At 45.3% G+C, this 19,630-nt stretch overlaps 3 protein-coding genes across 3 annotated transcripts; 2 read left to right on the top strand and 1 right to left on the bottom strand.

Annotated features, from left to right (window-relative positions):
- Nucleotides 1–3,987: 3,987 nt before the first annotated feature.
- Nucleotides 3,988–5,660, top strand: BHQ10_006160 (uncharacterized protein; the record flags this gene model as incomplete). The annotated part of the gene is made up of 2 exons (XM_040878716.1): nucleotides 3,988–4,747; nucleotides 4,795–5,660. The coding sequence occupies 2 exons, from the start codon at nucleotides 3,988–3,990 to the stop codon at nucleotides 5,658–5,660; spliced, it is 1,626 nt and encodes a 541-aa protein (XP_040734664.1).
- An 8,011-nt stretch (nucleotides 5,661–13,671) lies between these two features.
- Nucleotides 13,672–17,694, bottom strand: BHQ10_006159 (uncharacterized protein; the record flags this gene model as incomplete). Its single annotated transcript, XM_040878714.1, has 8 exons — nucleotides 13,672–14,417; nucleotides 14,568–14,661; nucleotides 15,092–15,585; nucleotides 16,416–16,586; nucleotides 16,646–17,190; nucleotides 17,317–17,433; nucleotides 17,488–17,510; nucleotides 17,572–17,694. The coding sequence occupies 8 exons, from the start codon at nucleotides 17,692–17,694 to the stop codon at nucleotides 13,672–13,674; spliced, it is 2,313 nt and encodes a 770-aa protein (XP_040734663.1).
- A 517-nt stretch (nucleotides 17,695–18,211) lies between these two features.
- Nucleotides 18,212–19,546, top strand: BHQ10_006158 (uncharacterized protein; the record flags this gene model as incomplete). Its single annotated transcript, XM_040878713.1, has 5 exons — nucleotides 18,212–18,337; nucleotides 18,397–18,419; nucleotides 18,464–18,580; nucleotides 18,683–19,242; nucleotides 19,341–19,546. 5 exons carry the CDS (start codon nucleotides 18,212–18,214, stop codon nucleotides 19,544–19,546), a joined length of 1,032 nt encoding a protein of 343 aa, XP_040734662.1.
- Between the last annotated feature and the right edge of the window lie 84 nt (nucleotides 19,547–19,630).

Here is a 19,630-nt window from a genome sequence, read left to right as displayed (position 1 = left end):
AACTTCGAAGGGAAAAGTTTGTTCCCAGGTCCATGGGTCTGTTTGGTTTGGATTCAGATTTTTTTTTTCTTCTAGATTCTTGTGATGGCTTGATTCAGTTAGAAGACTCTGACAGTTGCGTAGTCGGTGCATAGTGGCAAGCTGCAAGCCGCAAGATTGATAATCAAATAATCAATCGTACATAGTAATCCAGGAGTACTAACTACGGAGGAATTAGTAGTGTATGCAAATCGGCAACTTTGCCGGTGTACGTAACACGCATACATAAACTTTACCGTACGGCTAAACCAACTGCCGACGAGAAGCGAAACCTTTCAATCTATTTTTTCATCGGCTTTCTGGTCCTCGTGCCGAGTCTTGTATTTACAGCTACACCGCAGACACACCGTATGAATATTTTTGGACGAAAAGTTCTGTAGGCGGAGCTTATTCTTCTTTTGGTTGCGATTCTGCGGCGGTGCACTGGACTAGGAAGTCGGTCCATGATCTTGGGCCGGATACGGAAGCCGATGGATATGGCATGTTTTCGGCTTGACTGTTCGTATACGTATGCATATTTAGGTAATAAGTGTTCAGTAATCCTCGAATGTGAGTAGCGACAGGGATCAAACCCTTGTCCATAGTTGTCTTATCATATTCATGAAATAGACCGTTCATAGCTCCGTACGTAGTTGTGTTTCGTTCTTCGTCGAGGTTATGGCATACAGATTGGCGGGTCCTGATCGCCAAGCGATATCTCGCGCTATCCCCAAAGAGGTATTTGTAGGCGTCCACCTCATTCCATCTTGCCCAATCAGACCGGACAGACTAGGGTGCGAGTCTACGTCGATGCGCAAATATGTCTGCATGTCTGAATTGATAGCTGACAGGTCATATTCTATATTGGTAGTGGAACGTAGAAGATACGATACTTGAAGGGCCGCTTCAGCCTGCTTGAGCGTACTGTGGGTAGTGGATATGCGGCAGGTCCACAATAGAAGCGGGAGAAGCCTCAAAGGAAGCTTGAAGCTTTGCGACTTTAGCCTCCTGTTCTGTTCCTTGAAGTCTCCAGTGCGGGACGATGGGTCTGACATCTGAGATTATCTGATACAGTCCAGATGATCAGAATCAATTGAGCAGAGGATCGCATGGAGTGTTCTTTGTCATGTACGTAATCGAATACGAATGAAGATAAATCGGAATGGCCGACAATCGACATTCATCCCCTTCTCGATCGAACATGCCGAACACTTGCTGTGGTTGTAGTCCAAGGTGCGTGCAGAAAACGAGAGGAAAAAAAATGGCTCAATCACATGACGCCTCCTCCGGCCGCGCGGATCCGTTCTTCCCTTTTGGTACTCCGGCTGCTTGCCTAGCATTGTTAGCAATCCTTGTCATAGTTTCACATAGGCTGCGATGTTATGATTCTCATATCATACATAGTACGTAGCTAACCTGCCCTTTTGGTACGTGAATGCATTAGTCTAAGATAAGTCAGGTCTAAGGAAAGACCCAAGCCGATGCCCGGCGGGTATCCCGACGGAGTACTCAATCTAATGATTGAGTACGTAGTCTACACAGCTTCAATTGTATACACTACTATGTATACATACAGACCGAGTAATGGTGATGGCGCGATCTTATCTTCTGCACAAAGTGGGACGAACGGTCCAGGAACCCGGTCGGGTGGCCTAAGGAATCCACTTTTGTCGACGGACGAGATGGAGCTTCTTGGAGGGGAGAATTTAAGCATACTTTTGGTGTAGTTCAAACCATATGATCTGACTTCTTGCAGATGCTAGATGGCCCACATGGCCGTTGATATCAAAATGAACCGTATCTTTGATTAGTAGAATTAACAATAGTACTGTGCATTCGGTTTGACGGAAATGGCACATTGTGTTCAATGTTCTGTAAGAGACAATGAATGACAGACACAAGGAGAACTCCGGCGACAGGATCTCGATGGTGCCGAGGCCAGAGTATTGCCTACCTGGGCAGTAGTAGTCAGACTCGAAAATCAGTCACATTTACTTGGACGTCTCTGATTTGCCAGGTCTAGCCAGCCACTCTGACTTGGACAGACTTAACCAACTAGTACGACCAACAAAGGACGAACTCAATCAATAATGATAGTATTTATGTTGACTTTTACTACGTAGTCTTGTCAACTTGAGATACCGCCTCACTGTCTACAAAGTAGCAGTCAGGTATTCGTGCGTGCAGTTGTCGGCCTGATATACGTTGTGGTACTTCTTTGTTTGTTGTTGTCTTGTACTAAATGCTTACACAGTGTTTGTATAGCATTACGTACGTGTGTGTATCATGGTGTTGCCGGGCGGCATGTTCCGATTGGAAGATTGTTACTTCCTTTTCCGATTGTTGGCATTCTCCCTTGTCTTCGGTCTTTGGTCTTTCGTCTTTCTGTCTGACTGCTTTCCCTGTCGTTTCTGCAAGAACCTTGGAAGCGATTCTCGTGTTGATTGAGCAGCAAATGGTAATGTGGTAGTCAGCATGATGTGTGTATAATTACGTAGTCCGAAATAGACATCCAAGTCTGACCGTTTAGATTTCCCTGTTTTTGGACAGCACTCACCGGCACGCACTTCGTCCTAAAACACACGGTGCTCCTTACTGTTCCGGGAGGGGGGCCCCCTTTTTTGCGTCATGTCGCCAATCAACGACGCTAAATTCGAAACGGMGCTTACGTAAGCGCGCATATCATTGGGCGATGCAAAAACATATCGGATGATCCTCGGAAATGCTTGTGAGAGACAACCCGAGTGTGCATCGTGAGATTGTCTTCATTTTCTTAGTGCTCACGTTTACAATATCATCTATCGGTCGATGTGCTCAGTCAATCAGTTGTCAGACAGACTCATAGCAAAAGCAACGACATGACTATATAAAAATAAAACATAAACTGTAAAATAGAAAATATAAAATACACAAGGGAGACGGATATACACTCGGCATTGCTCCCGGCACTCAGCGAATCACTGGAGCCGAATCAGGCAGTCGACGTAGGTGTTCCTGATTCGGCTCTCTCGCCGCTTTATTTTTCTGTTCTCGCCTCCCACTCTGACTTTTCGCTGTCCCAAATCTCGGCCTCGCCCTCCCTTTTCTTCTTCCTCTCTCTCTACCTGCCTTTCTCAGCAAGAGTCACCTCTACATACATAGTTGACCATTACAATACACTTGAGTCTACTGACTAGGACACTTCCGGAATTGCACTCACGCCACTCCTTTGTGTTTGTCAAGTGTTAAATTCTGTGACTCTTTCCTCCTAGAATACTCTCTCTACACGTCTTCTGCCCTCACCACCTCCCTCAATATCCCACTCAACGGCTCGCTGCCGAACACATCCACATCAAGGTTCCAACAGAAAAAAGAAATCAACAGACCCTGGTCAGATTGCGCGTGTGGCTTGACGCGAAATCGAATCCGTTCGCTTCATCCAGCATTTGCCAGACCCACCACAGCGTCCCTTGGTGGAGCCCAACTTGGCCGGTCGCGGATAAAGAGAAGTTCCCACTCCCACGCACCTTTTTTTTTCCACCGTGGGGACCTTCTCTCTTTACCACTTGACTGCACCACCGACTCCAATTTTCTTCTCCAACACCACCTCCCCCCTCCTCTTATCACCACCACCCTGTCTGATCGGACTGCTCTTGTGCCTACGAGTGGAGTCTTTCGTTCTTTCTTGATATTTCTGTCAATTCGATCCTTACTTGTCACTCGTCGTCGACAGCTTGACGCGTCGTGAGTCGAACATCAAAAGGGAAGGAAGGGAACAGATACCCACCTACAAGGGAAAAAAAAAAGAAAGGAGCCATTCGACACGACATCGTCTGGGAATCACGTCGTTGAGGATACATTACCAATTGGATAATTGAGGAAGTTTTCGAAGAGAAAAACAAAGCAGAAAAACAACAAGAAAAGAGTTTTCGCGGTCGCGTTCCCCTCTTGTTTCTCCATCATCAACACGACATCTCTTGTGTGCTCATAATGGATCCTCGCTCGCATCCGTCGCGTCCTCCTTCGACGTCGATGCCTCAGGGCTCGACTCCTCTCTCGAGCATGCAAATGCCGCAATACCCAATGCAGCCGCAGTACCAGGTCTCGCAACCCCATACGCTTCCTCCATTGCAGCCTCATCATAGCCAGTCGCCGAATCCATACATGGGCCAGTCCTATCGTCCCGACATGGCGCGTTATCCTGCCACTTCGGCTCACGATGTCTACGCGACTGCTGCGCCCATTGGACCTCACACTCCTGTGAGCAGCCTGCCACCGACCTCGTTCCTCGCCCACCCTGGTGGTCAACCTCAAGGCCAGCCCCCGCAAGGATATCAGTCTCCCCAGACTCTCTTGCCTCCTACATCTGGATCTCAGAGCTACCCCCAGCCAATTGCGCCAGCACCACCTCGCGACCGTCGTCCCGATTACGCGGCGATGCCCTCGGGCGCTTTCAGTCACCCAGAAGGCAGAGCTCCTATCTGGGCTGGCGCAGACCCAATGGCTGGTGCTAATGGTCAGGCTCCTCTTCCTGACAATCGGGAACCTCCTCGCACTCAGGTTGTGGGTTCGCAGGGACGGAGGGGTATTCTCCCAAGTGTTCCAGGACGCGCTGCAGTGCCCAATGGTGCCAATGGAACTGCTCGAAGCACCACGATTCCGGCCAAGGACGCCGATGGCAAGTTCCCTTGCCCTCATTGTACCAAGACCTATCTTCACGCAAAGCATCTTAAACGCCACCTGTTGAGACGTGAGTTCTTCCCAAATTATACACTGATCACCTATTAACAAAAGCAGACACCGGCGACCGCCCCTACATGTGTGTTCTCTGCAAAGACACATTCTCCCGAAGTGATATTCTGAAACGACACTTCCAAAAGTGCTCGTTACGCCGTGGCAATCCCACAGGAGCGAGCCATCTCTCGCATCCTCAGGCGCACCTGAAACGGTCTCAGGCCGCAGCCAATGCTGCAAAATCCGTTCAGGAAGAAGTCAGTAACTCCATTCCGCCTTCCAATGGTATTGCGGGTACGACTTATGGCGACGCGCACGTGAATGGCCATGGCCACACGCTGGCTCCGGCTGGCCGACCTGGTCTCACGGAGCAGCAGCCTCTGGGATATCCGATGTCCTCTGTCCACGGGCTGAACAATGGTCACGTTGGAGACGCGTTCAACCACGCCCAGGCAGATCACAGAGCTTCCTGGATGGCTGCTCAGAAGCAGAGCCCGTACCTTGTTCACTCTTCTGGTTCTGCTGAAGGTCCTGGTGGCCATCCGAATAATATTGACCGTCATTCGTTTGAACAGGCTAAACCTCCCTTGGTCGATCCCAAGCGTCCGATGATGCCCGGTCAGCCCCAGCAGCCCCAACAACAGCACCCCGGCGAACTCGACTGGACCACCATGTTCCAGCCCGGTGCTCCTGAAGGCTACATGCACTCCGTTTTCCCACAGTCGATGGCTCCTCAACACGAGCCTATCCACTCTCACGTCGACCCTGACCGTAAATACTACCCGACCACGACCGCTGGACCTCATCAGGATGGCGGACTGAACGGACTGTACTTGGCTTCCACGAGCTTGAGCGGTGACGGTATGCGTAATCCCAGCGGAGTCCTGAACAATGAAAAGACCAATCCACAAGAGCCTATTGCCACTTGAGAAGTTTTTCCATTTGATTTACTGAACGAGAAACATGAAATTGACTTTTTCTTTTCTTTTATTGGAATACAGGATCCGTCCAAACCGCTAGACAATAGGTTCGTTAGAGTTTAGAGGAGGAAGGGGGTTATGTTTTCCTTACTATACGACAGAAGGTATCGGTTCAGAGTGGGATTTCGCATCTTTGAGTATGCGAGTTTCACGGATCTACAGCACGCGGAGTTCGTTCGATTGTCGCTTGTTCAAATTTTGACCTGAACAAGTCTTAACCGATGCATTTCCCTCCTCGCTCTATCGTCCTTCGAATATGTTACGGCCGACCAATGGTAAAACAGCAACGCGACTACTTTTTTTTACAATTCGATTTTTCTCCGTCATCCGTCATGAATGGTACATTTGAGATGGTGGGTGGGCTCAAACCGGCGTCAAAATCATCAATAGACATGGGGCGTGTGTTTTCAGTTTTGCAGTTTGTTCATATGTGTGATTATTCGAACGGATTCTTCTTCGACCTGATTTCTTCAATTCATTCCAACGATCTCACCAGAATACGGGGGCCAAAAGTGGATTACACCAAAAAGAAAGAAAACATTCGTTTCGATACTGTTATAGAATTTGGTGGCTGGGAGGAAGTTGTTCATTATTCCTGTCTAAATTGTTGCTCTCATTTCCTGTTCTTGTTTCTTGTCTTTCCTGTTTTTGTATGCTTGTTTGGGTGAAATCGTTATTGTTAACATTTTAAATTCAAACTCGAAGACTCCTCTATTCTATCTTCGAGATTCTTGCATTGAAACCTTGTCTTCTCTTGTGTCTCGTTCTACATGTAATTTTTCGTGTCTTGATCATACATACACACGAGTCTACAACAATCATCATATTCCTCTCTATCGGCTTCGAGTCCGGTTTCTGGCTATGACTTTGGTATTTGTTGTGGTACATATGGAGCACGACATGCAGCAGTCATATGTATGTACGTGTATTTGATGATTTAGACTTCTCCGCTACTGCTTTCGCTTCTACTTCTGCTTTTCGGTGCTGTTATATCACCCGTTTGTCCTGGCTTGTCTTCTCTGGTGGAAAAAGTTTTCAGTCCTTCTTGATACAAGATTGATAGCGTCGTTGGTCATGCGGTGGGTGGCACTCTGCTTTTTTTTTTTCAGGTATCTAGCTTATAATTACAGTATATTCTCGTTTTTTCAAAGACCACTTCGAAGTAGAATGCTCATATTCTGCTACACTGTACAACATCTCCACTTGTACAGCACGGCATAGGGTTGGACGGGAGAAACCCTAACCGGTCACGGTTGAAGCCAGCACTCGCTTCCCCCTCGCCCTTGAGAAACCCATAAAAGTACATATCAACGCAGGATATAATCTCTTCCATCGTATCTTTCTAGCACATACGACCATAGGGTGTGGAAAACAGGGCTTCCCGTCCGCTCAGCCATACTTAAGCCACACGCCGACTGGTTAGTAATTTGGTGGGTGACCACAAGTGAATCCCAGTTGTTGTATGTTTTTCTTTTTTCGTTTTTGCTTTCTTGTTGTAAGCATATTAAAGTGTGTCATGCGTACACTTGATTGCAAAAGCAGTGCGCGCTTTCTACAGACATCGATTGTTTTAATTCGTTTCACCTGCCCTATCGGAAAAGCTTTGGACTAACGATATTCCAGATGTTTCATTGTATCGTATCTAAATGTAAAGATAACATAACATCTTTTGAGATCCCGATACAGTAGAGAAAAATCCATAGTTCGCTTTTAATAAAACCCTCTATACAAACCAAGGTACATAGCCCTAGATTACTACTCTAGCAGTCATGGCCCAATTATGAGTTGTGCAGGACGCATCTAGATGGAGCACCGCGAGTCATGTCTCTGTTCATTATTCTGCTCGCACTTTTTCCCATGCGAGTGATTTGAAGGAGTATTCAACTTATGAGACAACACGTTAAATCGGCGGCAAATTCTACCTTGTAGGCGGACTTCGTTGCTTGCCATCTGCTCATTGTCCTTCCCCAGGCCATGCAAACGCTGAACGTTCGGCATCATTGCCTCAACTGGGACGTTTAGGCTAGCATTTGTAATCTGCAGTTATGTGATGACAACATAAAAACTTATATCAAATCGAGTGGAGCGCACTTTTCAACAATCCTGGAGTAGCCAGAGATACTGAGCCTCCGTCGTGGCCCTCTGATACTGTGCCAGAATACTATTACCACATTGGCCCCGAGGCAGGAGTATCCAGAGATGGCCCACACCTTCCATGATATTTCTTTACACCGCTTGCGGGTTTGATGGGGAATGAATGAATAACTGAATTTCCGCCGTATCTACCAGAAGTAGCTAAACCCGTACCAGCACTGCCCTTTTTTTTTATCGTCAAATACCGAACTATAAATGAAAATTTGTGACATGCATCCTCGTTACCATTGTTTCTCTTCCCCCTATCTTCCACGCTATATAAACGCGCAACAAACGGGTCCAGGCAATTAGCAATCATTGATCAACTCCAAGCCAAAGTAGGGGACATCCAGGCGGATATCAGGAAGACGACAGCCCGCTGTTCCTGCCTTGCGGATCCCGTTTGCAACTTCGCCCTTGTCACCCCAGAAAAGCACATCGTGATCCCACTCGTCTATGAAAAAAGATAGTCGTTGAATGTCGCCGTAAGTGACCGGCTGCGCGCCTTTTGGCCTGTGCCTGATCAAGTATTCTGTACATATGCCTAATGTTAGATATAAACCTATCATTGTGACTAGTGGCAATAAGTCCATAATTATGTTAGTATCAGCTCGGAAAGCATAGCCAAAAACCCATTGTATAAGAGACTTGAATACCATCAGGCTCAGACTTTGCCAATTGGTCACGAACGACTTGATTGGTCCCGAATCGATTTCCATACCAACTGAAGCTGCCTTTCGCCAGACTGCTTCATCTCTTGACACATTGAATAGAAGCTCGACGCAATAAAGGTTGAAGCATATGAAGGACTGGACACAAATCTGTATAATAAGACCTATGAAGTCCTGCAGAAGATGATCGTAGCCATCAGTGTAGAAGAAATATTGTTGCCCAAAGTTTTTCCACTGGTCTACAGGACTACTCCAGCCCGTTGTTATCAAGCTACCACCTTTGTAGTCGATAGCTGCCAGTGTAGCTGACCATATTACAAAGACCCCAAGATATGCCCATATGATAAATCGAATGCGGCAGACATTAGGCAGTATTGAAAGCATGGACGGCTGACTTTCCTGGGGGAATGAAGGGGAAATTTGACAAATATTGCGCGTCAATGGAGATGGTATTCTGGGATGTGTAGATGGAGGCGCAATATCCCTTGTTCCTGAAGTTGATTCAGCATTTTTACTGGATACAGGCATTGTAAATTCACTTTCACTGCGTGAGAGATTTGAGTGATTTGAGCGGTGTAAAGATGTAGGCAAATTTTCGAAGGTATGAGAGCCCTGGTAGGCTTTGGCGTTTGTCAAAAGATCTGAGCTCCAGGTCGCAACTAAGTCACTTTTACTGATAGCACAGGTAGACACAAGAGTCTGGAGTAGAATACCAATCCCCAATGCGGTGATTCCTATCCCGTTAAAGTCTAGTGCGTTCGGATAGCTGGTAGTTGAATAAGTTGTAAACTCATCTTTGTACGCTTTTTCCGCGGTACAGCCTCCGGTCACTTGTGCGTCCAACGTAACTGATGTCATAGCTCCAAAAGTTATTATGAAACCAAGTAGATAAACAGCGTTCATATGCCATTTATTAGGAAAAGAAGACTTTGAGCACGAAAACAGTCGAAGATTTGAATTTCTCTTCAGTCGACTTTCCCGTATAAGAGCCCATCTCAGCGTAGTTGCATGGATATAACCAAGACAATCGAGAAGAACATTGACCGCAGTACTCAAGCCTAGCGTAACCAATAGCTGTACGCCTTTTGACATCTTGTAGATCCGATGCCCGCGGCGGTTATATTCACCATTTCCTTCCAAGCCTGCAGTAAAGCAAAAGATGCTGGTTCCAATCTCGAGAGATTTCCCTTTGAAAGTGGGATCCAATGGCAATTGAGCATAGATCATGTAAACACCGATTACTACGCAGAGAATTGATGAGCTCCATCCTGAAAAGAGTGCCAGGATGCAAAGGTTGCGAGTGCTAAAATGCTTTTTTGAGACTGCCCACAATGCAGATTCATTTTCCGGTGATTTAGGATTTTTCCCTTTGTCAAGGGAACTACCCTTTAGAGCATGTGCATTTGAGAGCATATTGTGTTTCTCAAATGGACAAAAAAGTTGTATAAAGCAGTCTTGTGAGCCTTCGAAAAGCTGTCTGAGGATCCGCCGTTTTCAGGAGAACTGCGAACAGAACATGAACTCTGTAGTGTCGAAAACATGCTCTCAGCTATGGAGGTTTATCTTACAGGACACTATATATCATTGCCAAAAGATGAAGCGCATGAGATTCCAACGGAGGCAGGCAGGCTGTGCCGGCAACTGAGGCTCAAATTCCTCAAATTGGCCTAGACTTCATTCCTCACTGTCCGCATAAATGGAGAAACTATTAGCATGAGAAATAGTTGCCGCATGCTACGGCTTAAAATAAATTTGCCCGGGCAAAGCGCGAGATTTGTAGGATTCTCCAGTGAGGCCTACGAGGCCCCTTGCATTGGACAGCACATCCAATACATTCCGTGATGAGTTTGGCTATCATGCTTGTCGGAAAACATGTACTTTATTTAGTTTTGTAACTAGATACGAAGAATACTTATGTTCCAATATACCATAGTGGAGATGGAGATGGTAGTAACATCCATCATTTTAATCCCGCAGCCAACTGGGGGCTCTTGAAATCCATATTTAGTGTGAGAGGGAACTTAAAGGAAATCTTATAATCAGTAATAAAAAGCCAATTGTGACATACATTAGAGGGATTATACTTAGACTACGGACCTCGTACTGTAACATAAACAGGCGAATAAGAAAAATCAAACATGATGAATTTGGTCAAAGAAGGAAACCATATTGAGAAAAACCACAGACTATTTTTCTTGATAATCACTGGTTTCAGATTGACTTCTTCAATTTAATACTAAAGCGGAACGTGGCTGGAGACTTCTACGAGTATGAATTGTACTGTATAATCCAAAATTCGATAATATTTAAGAGGGCATTTGCACCGTTTACATAGATAATAGTTATCATATTGATATCAACGCATCGTACGCAATCTGGAAGTCATTGTGCCTCTTTTGTTTGCTGTATTGCTATCATTCTTCCTTTCATTCGATTGAAACAGAAAAATATGCTTCGGGTTGGTCTGACATTTCTTCTTGTCTGCTTGGTAGCCTTCTACTTTAGTCCGTTTCGGTTTGCTTCACCATTTTCGAAAGAATTGAAGTCAGGTGGGAGCGACGCGGAAAACGAGATTCCTTTTGACCGTAGTAGCAGTATGGTCGCCTGTACGAAAACCGACTGTCAACCTAGCGACTGTCCTGTCGACTGTACTGAATGCTGCTGTCTTCCGGATCACACGTTCAACGGCCATAAATGCTGCAAATGCAATCGCAACAGGTTAGTTTTCTTCTCCTTTTTAGATCAGTCGCATCACGGAGTATAAATTTCCACAACTACAAACGCTGATAAATCTTAGTAGTAGTCATGCCAAGCTCAAACACGAAGACTTATAGGCTTCCAATCTGGGTATCCTTGACAAAAGTTATGAAATGGAATCGGAGATGTTGGAGTAGGCGGTACCAGAGCGAAAGGTGTATTTATCATCATTAATATAAGTAATACCGAAAGGGGGGTTATGGTGCTACTGAAACTTCTTCTAGTAAAACCTCTCAATATCACTTAAAAATTCACTTGCCAGTTTATCGACGCTACGAAATCTTTGATCAGAACCTAACAGAACATGGTTAGATCATACAGAAGCTGTATTTACAACACAGCATTCAACTGGTACGCACGTCGGTGGCACTATTAAAGTTATCAATTCACTTTCAAGTTGCCGGAGGATCTCCCGCTAGTGGAAGCGTCTCCACGTGGTATAAAATTGTACGTATTACATTCCCCAAGTCGTCGCTTCTGGAAACCGGCGCAAATTTCCTCGTCAAATCTGTACTTCTAGGTACTAGCCTCTTATGATATCCCTACAGTTGCATGTATAACTATATCAAGCTAATTAAGTTGACACTCACTACATAATCATTTGAACCTAGATAGATAACTTTAAGTATCTTGAAATTTATTGGTAGTCGAAAGATATATTGTTCAAAATTACTGGCTAGACAGAACATTGAGCGCTCGTAAATGTGGTAGTGATCTAATAAGGAAGTTACCAAACATATGCCATGGTTACATGATATTTCCTCTCAGCCAGCATAGAACTCATTACTTTTCTAAGAGGTTAGTTTCTAACCATGGCAAAAGAAAAACATGTTCTGGAGCCTAGCTTACCATTGACCTATGTACCGTCAGAGGGACACGAAAGTTGCGGGCAGCACTGAGGGTAGGCCTGTTTATAAAAGTCTCATTAGAACCATCCTTTATGAGCGAATTGTGAACGTACTTGACTGTAATCGTAGTTCGACACCGAGCATCCTTGGCTTTCAGAATCACTGTAAGTAATACAACCTTCATACTCCACTGTCCCATCTTCAGAGGTTGTCTAGCCACGACATAGTGGGTCAATATCTTGCCTTGCTTCGAAGTAATGCAAATATATAAGATAGCTCTTTGGTTTGAGGATAATAACAGAATGCAGTATGTAAATGGTTATTGTTGAGAAAGTATTGTCTACTTTATATTCCAAATTATTGCCTGTATTTATAGTCTTCTCTTAAATTGCTGTGCAAGGGAGGAGAGTGCTGTGACAACCCCCTTGATGGGTGAAAACCTCATTCCGCAAGATGCACGTCTCGACGCGGCTACAGCACAACAGAAGAATACGCAAGTTTTCATCTTTACACCTGTGTACCAATCCAAATCCAGGTTCTCATCCGATTTAGACATCACTTATGTGAAAATGCAGTAAATCACATGATAGCGTTCAGATCATCTCTAATTCAGTCATCCGTACCGATATAATCATTGAACTTTCAAATAAATAATTGGTGTTTAGACGCATAAATTGATCGGACATCCAAAAAAATGTCAGAAATAAAGCAAAGATAGTCACTGAGTGCGATACACTACTGGTATTTTGCTAACGAGTGGGAAAGATGGATAAGAGACGTATAGATACGGCTGTATAACCAGACGGTTATGGACAGAAGTAGTTGAGAAACCAATAAGGTCGCTGTTCTGTATAATCTGCGTTCTGACTAAAATAAGACACGAGTTGCTATACATGGTGGTAGTAAGTAACTGCTTATATAGATGATGATCATATCGCTGTTCTGATATTCAGATCGCCGCTCGAAAGATCATATGACTGATGAGCTCTTTCCTGTTCTGTCCTGGTATCACATCCCGATCTGACGCAGTTCTCTAACGATCGTCCCTAATAATATTGATACTGTGCGTGTTCTTTATAACTAAGACACTCTTCGGATATCCTTACCCTCAGTATACGCAGACTATCCAACCTTGCGTGGATTGCTTTAGTCTCAAAAGAGATTCTATTCCTAGATAAGGTAATAGAACAAAATAAGTACATGACACATCATGACCTGATTCCTTGAATTTGTCGGTGAAATTCATTTATAAAAGCCTGAATATCTCCCGCATTGGGCCAGAAATGGATATTGAGTGCGTGCCATTCTGCTGGGTAGGGTCCACTAATGCATGCCACTAACTGGAAAAACATAATACCTGTATATTGTGGGTTTTGCTTGAATAGGAAATCTGTAGTCAGTACTTACTGGTGAAGTGGATCAACAGCGCAAGAGGTTGATATCAATGAAATACTTGAGTAAGACCAAGGTCATCGTCAATATCGATTGAATGAAACGACGCAACGTTTCTGAATTTGCTCACTCATTGAGTCGAGAGTCAAAAGATTCTCATTAAAAAGACGCAAGATCCAAGTCCTCCTCCATCTCAGTCACACGCGAGTGAGCTGTCGAACAGCCTGGGAAGCAGAGATCAGATTCGCCACGTTTTTCGCGCCAGTAGCTTGTGGACTCCCGCAAGCTACGACTGCCATTTACTACCCAAGACCACTTCTTCGCAAATGCATCCGTCACCTCCCATCCTTGCGGATCCCACGGATCCCCCCATACTACCACACCACCGCGCCCACATCTTACGAGCTGGAAGCCTCGCAAATCGCGACAGAGCTCCGCTGCATCGTATGTATCCTCACTACGACGCAAAAGATTATCTCGAAGTTCGCTCACTGGCAAGAGGTCAATCCATGGATGATGAGGAACGGTACATTGAAGAACAGTGGGCCGTAGACCTGCTGGCAAGCTTTGGAGGATATTTTGGTCGGTATAATCCAGTGCTGTAAAAGGAGACTGAGCGCTCCGCGCCATAAGCTGAGATGTATATCCGAGAATCTGTGCATTGGCAACCAGTGATCGTGTAACGTTAAATTGGACTAGACCTAGGAGTGGCTCTGTGTTGAGACATTCCTGCAAATAGCGCTGCGCCATCCATGTTGAGAACCGTTGAATAAACTGACGCGTCTCCTCCGAGTCAGGTTGAMAAGCCGTAAAGAAGGCTAACTCATTTTGTAGGCTGTTCGGCGAGAATGGGTTCTGCCGGACTAGGTCGAGGCCGTGGTCGAGGTCGAGCTGCAAGTTTTCTTCTGTGTTGCCGCGTGTTGAGCTTCCTTGTTTAGCAACGTGTGGGAATCTAGTTCTTTCTCGCCATCCTTTATTTTTTTCGCATTCGCTCGCAGGAGCCGAGGCTGCATGTTAGCGATACTAACGCCATAAAAGCGGGTGGAACGACATACGTCTAGCCCTTTGATTGATTCGATCTTGTAATTTCTTCCTCTCCTTGCGATCAACTATACCGGTCCAATCATCCCTGCCGCCCGCCTGCAACTGCTGAGGCATGAGTAGCAGAGGAATTTTCCGAGTAGACATCAGTTATATTTTGCAACATGCTTAGTTCTCTTTCTGACGCATATCATCGTATGATGAACATGATAGACACGAAGATGTCTGTGAGGTTCTGCATTCCGTTACGCAATTAGTAATCCGTGGCGACAACGTCTTGACGTCAGTGATGGTTTGGCAGTAATTTACTTTATGTCTAAATACTCTGTATATTCTGTGTATCTAGATTTTTCCTGTCAATTAACACACATACATCTATACATGTATTAACTCCAGGATATATATAACGCTATGCTTTTGATGATTAAGCGGCAAAAGAGCTGGAGATTGGGCCCTTTGACTCCTATTTTGATGCCTACTTAAGAACCAACTCCAATGATCTCAGAGCAAGGAAAAGCGAACCTGCATTGGTACTCACACAACTTCCTGTAGCATTGGTGTCCTTCATTAGATAAATGTAGGCTTCTGCGACTTCTTCCGGTGCGTCGACTTTATTCAGCGTCGTGTGGTCTTTGATTTCGTCGGGTACTCCGTGCTGCCCCCATAATGGAGTTGCGACCACCCCAAGACTCACTAGGTTAATTCGAAGCGGTTTGAGGTCCAGGGCCAAGTTCCGGGTAAGTCCATGCAAGCCCGTCAAATAACCCGCAATCAACGACCAGCCAGGAAATGGCTTCTGTGAACTAGATCCCGCGGTTAATGTAATCGACGATCGATAGCCCGGTTTGAGAAATCGGGGTGCGACCTTGGCAAGTAAAAGAGGCACTGCAAAACGGATATGACCAGCTCGGTGTATCGTTTCTAAATCTATATCTTTCAAGAGGGTAGTTGGAAGGCTGTTACCAGCAGTGAAAACGATATGATCGATTGGCGCGACGGCGCTAAGTAATTGCTCAAGGTGCTTTTCCACATCTGAATGGGACAAATCGCAGACATGACCAGATACTGTAGAAACCATGCATTTCTCCCTTAATTCTTTGACGCTTGATTGGACTCTGGTTTCGCTGGAAGAAGCAATGTGAACTCTGGGCCCCTCAGAAATGCACTTCTCCGCAACACCGTAACCTATCCCAGAGCTGCCGCCGATGATAAGAATAGTTTAATCTCGAATGGTAGGCATATTGAATAGACGGGCCGCATGAAGTGGTGGCGTGGAGTTCGAGTAGAGTTTCTTGACAAGCACATGATCAACCAGACATGAGGAGCCATGGGTACCATATAAATTAGAAACTACGAAAGAAATAAGTACTAGTTGGATTAACCCATGGTAGATGTTTTCCTTCTTCACGGCCGCCGCCTTCGTACGTTCATGTCGTTGCTGAAGCCAAACTAATGCAACTCCCTGATATCCCTCAGTACCGGAACCACCATTCCTGCACGGATGAAATAAAGCCACTCTGGTTTGCAGCAAATTATACGGCTATCTCGGATATAATAATATGAAAATGCATTTGTAATGCCGGTATCACCATGAGAATTGGCAAATTGCCTCATGCTCCATGCTCGTCCGTTTTTCGAAGTGGATAAATAAGGTCTTGATTTGCTCCTCCTGATTGGCTCCGGTCACTGATCCAATTGACGCTAATGCAAGTGACTGACAGCCAAAACCCTAAGCAGTGGGTTCACTACGTAGTAGTATTGATTGTAAGTTATGTGCTAAGCTAATTTAGTTCTTCCAGCCACGCAGAGCCCTACTGAAACCCATGCCTATAATGTAATTACAAGTTTTTTCGCAGAGACACCAGCCTTTTGCAGATCAAGAGCCTTTTGCAACTGTTCCAGTCCCGACCCAACAATGACTGGGTCGGGCTTAGCTTGAAGCTGTCCACTAGCCAGACCTTCGGTCACAAATTCTCCCCAAATCAATTCACCAATTCCCTGATTCGGAGGGTACGCAATTCCGTACGAAGAGACTGCCAGGATCATCGCGTTCAGCTTCTCTTAAAGTCAAAAGATAGTTTGGTATACGTACTAAATCTCGGATTGAACTTCTCCGTAGGATGATCGTAGGGTAGTACACTGACGACCCTGACGGTCTGGTGGAGATGCTCAATCGTTGTCTTTATAGGAATAAAGCTTTGTTCCTCGGCAATAGCATCGAAAACTCCGACAAGCTCGCATCGATCGAGCTCTTTGACGAGGTCCTCGACTAGAGAATCTGATCGGTAATCAAACACCACGCTCGCACCCAGTGATCGCACAAAGTCATGATTAGGGGTAGACGCAGTAGTAACAATCCGCAATCCGGAAGCGGCAGCAAGTTGAATTGCAGTGGCTCCAACAGAAGATGCACCCCCCCATATGAGGATAGTTCTACGTAATGTCCTTGGACCAGGTGCGGGACATGGCAATCCTAGATATTCAGGAAGGTAAAGACCGGCAGCCGCCGTCGAGACTGAGAGAGGTAAGACAGAGGCTTCCTCATAAGAGACGGTGTCGGGGATCCTTGCCATAAGCCGTTCTGACGCTACTGAATACAATTGGAATGCGGAGTTGGCATAGCTTCCAGTTTGCGGACTATGCATGTGTCTGAAGTAGCGAAATTGGAAGAGAGCGAGAAGTCAGAAATCAGTACAGTGGCCACATTCCTCATCACGCTGTATTTTTGCAACTAGGAGGACAAAGAAAAGGAGAAAAACTTACGCCATGACTCGTTGTCCTTTTGAGAACCGCGTTACTCCTTCACCTACTTCTTCCACCTTGCCGGCACAGTTGCGGCCCAGAATAAAAGGATATATGTTTCGATAAACTCCATTTTGTCTGTGCTTCTATTAATTGGGATTGCAACAAATGACAAATTGAGACGATTCTCACTGGTTCTTCCAGTCGATTGGGTTCTAAGCAAATTCAGCACATAGAACACATCCCACGGTCATTTCCATCTATAAAGATACATACCACAGCAATTGCATGATTCTTGATCAGCACTTCTTCAGCTTTCGGCCTGTAAAACGGTGCCTCGTTGATAACCAAGGGCCTCTGTCGGGGTGCAAGAAGCCACGCAGCACGATTGTTTGGCATTTTGATGATTTACGTTTAACTCGTGCGAAGAGACTTTTTTTGCAGTGTTGTTACAGTTCTAGGCTGTGAATCTGGAAAATAGTCATTTTATATATGCAAAAATAAGTAACCCGCTATGTTCATCGTTACTTGAATCGAACAATTCCCGAGAGTTTGTATCGGATGTGGAAACTTTCTATCCAATCTCACGGTATAAATTACGATCATACTCGTGATATTATCCTATAGTAAATCATCTAGTATGCGTGTAGCTTTCGGCCCAGTTGGGACAGCCTAATATCGGATCCATGGGTGAATTGACCCACATTTTCACTGACTGATGCAAGAAATGTTACGTAGTTCGACTCAGTAATCATCTTGAGACCTCGCGGATTTTGGCCGGATATTAGCCAAGTTGGCGAATATTTGTCATCCAGTGATATTTAAGATCTGAACTGCTGCTCCTCCAAATCGTTCCTTTACACATCCACTCTTCCATAAAACATACTGAGACCAAGTTTTTGCTCGTTCCTTGTACATGATGTCTCTCAATCAAGCTGCCTGGATCAATTCAGCTGGGGAGAAGCCACTTACTGTTGGTGCTGCGCCTATGCCGAAGCCCGGGCCAAGAGACATTGTGATAAAGAATGCTGCTGTGGCCATTGTACGTCAAAAATCATCAAGATTGTTATATTCAAGTTGTTCGGCTAACATCAGGCGCAGAATCCAGTTGACTGGAAGATCCAGTAAGATTGGCCCTTTTCCTGAAAGCATGATACTCACCTTTTAGGGATCACGGCCGTTATCTTAGTACATATCCTTTTATTCTCGGTGAAGATGCCGCTGGTGTGGTAGAGGAAGTCGGATCAGAGGTTACTCGCTTCAAAAAAGGCCAACGTGTTATCGCGTAAGTTTGAAATCTCTCTTGGGAAACTTTTTAGCTTTGTTGTTTGTTTTTTTCTTTCATCACCTCTAGGTATCTTTGACCAGTCCCTGATATATGGTACAGACACTGCCCCGGCCTTATGACTAGAAACCCAGCCAATTCGGCATTCCAGCTCTATTCGCTAGCAATAGAAGACCTTACGGCAGAATTGCCCGATTCCTTGAGTTTCCAGGAAGGTGCAGTATTGCCCCTTGCTCTTTCCACTGCTTCAGCCGGTCTTTTTCAAGACGATACCCTTGGACTCCCACTTCCATCACCTGAAGATATTCAACAACGGAACGAAACGATTCTGGTATGGGGAGGTGCATCTTCTGTCGGATCAGTTGCTATCCAACTTGCCGCTGCATCAGGACTGACTGTCGTCACAACTGCTTCACCACGGAACCATGATTTCGTCAGATCTTGTGGTGCCCATACTATTCTAGATTATAAGTCACCAACAGTAATTGAAGACATCGTCAGCATTCTTCGCAATGCGAAATTCGTTGGTGTCTTTGATAGTATTGCCGAACCCCAGAGCTTTGAGGCAATAGCCAAGATTGTGAATACTCTAGGAGGCCACGTCAAAGTTTCAAGTGTCTTGCCTTATGACAAGCCTACGGAGACATTCGCTCCAGTGTATGGTAAGTGCATTAATATTTATTTTGCTTTCTTTCCGTGGATCAACTCTACCTTTATTCTCTCATTGCCCATAGCTAACCACAAAATCGCTGCACCGTAGTCGTTGCATTCTCCATTGTGCAAGATCCAAATACGCACATCGGCCAAGGGATCTGGAGGGAATTTGTGCCACGAGCTTTGGAAAATGGAAAGCTAAAGCCAAAACCGGAGCCGTACAGTGCCGGACGTGGCCTCCAGGATATTCAGCGCGCTTTTGAAGTGCAGAAGTCCGGTGTTTCGGCAAAGAAGATTATTATAGAGTTGTAACAATCTGCCTGTATTCTGGAATCTACGTATAAAAGAAGATTGAGGCATCTTGAATGATAAATACTATACTGGTATCCCTCCCTA

The sequence above is a fragment of the Talaromyces amestolkiae genome (genome assembly GCF_001896365.1).
Source record: "Talaromyces amestolkiae strain CIB chromosome Unknown scaffold11.1, whole genome shotgun sequence".
Lineage (NCBI taxonomy): Eukaryota > Fungi > Ascomycota > Eurotiomycetes > Eurotiales > Trichocomaceae > Talaromyces > Talaromyces amestolkiae.
This window is presented reverse-complemented; position numbering and strand designations above follow the sequence as displayed.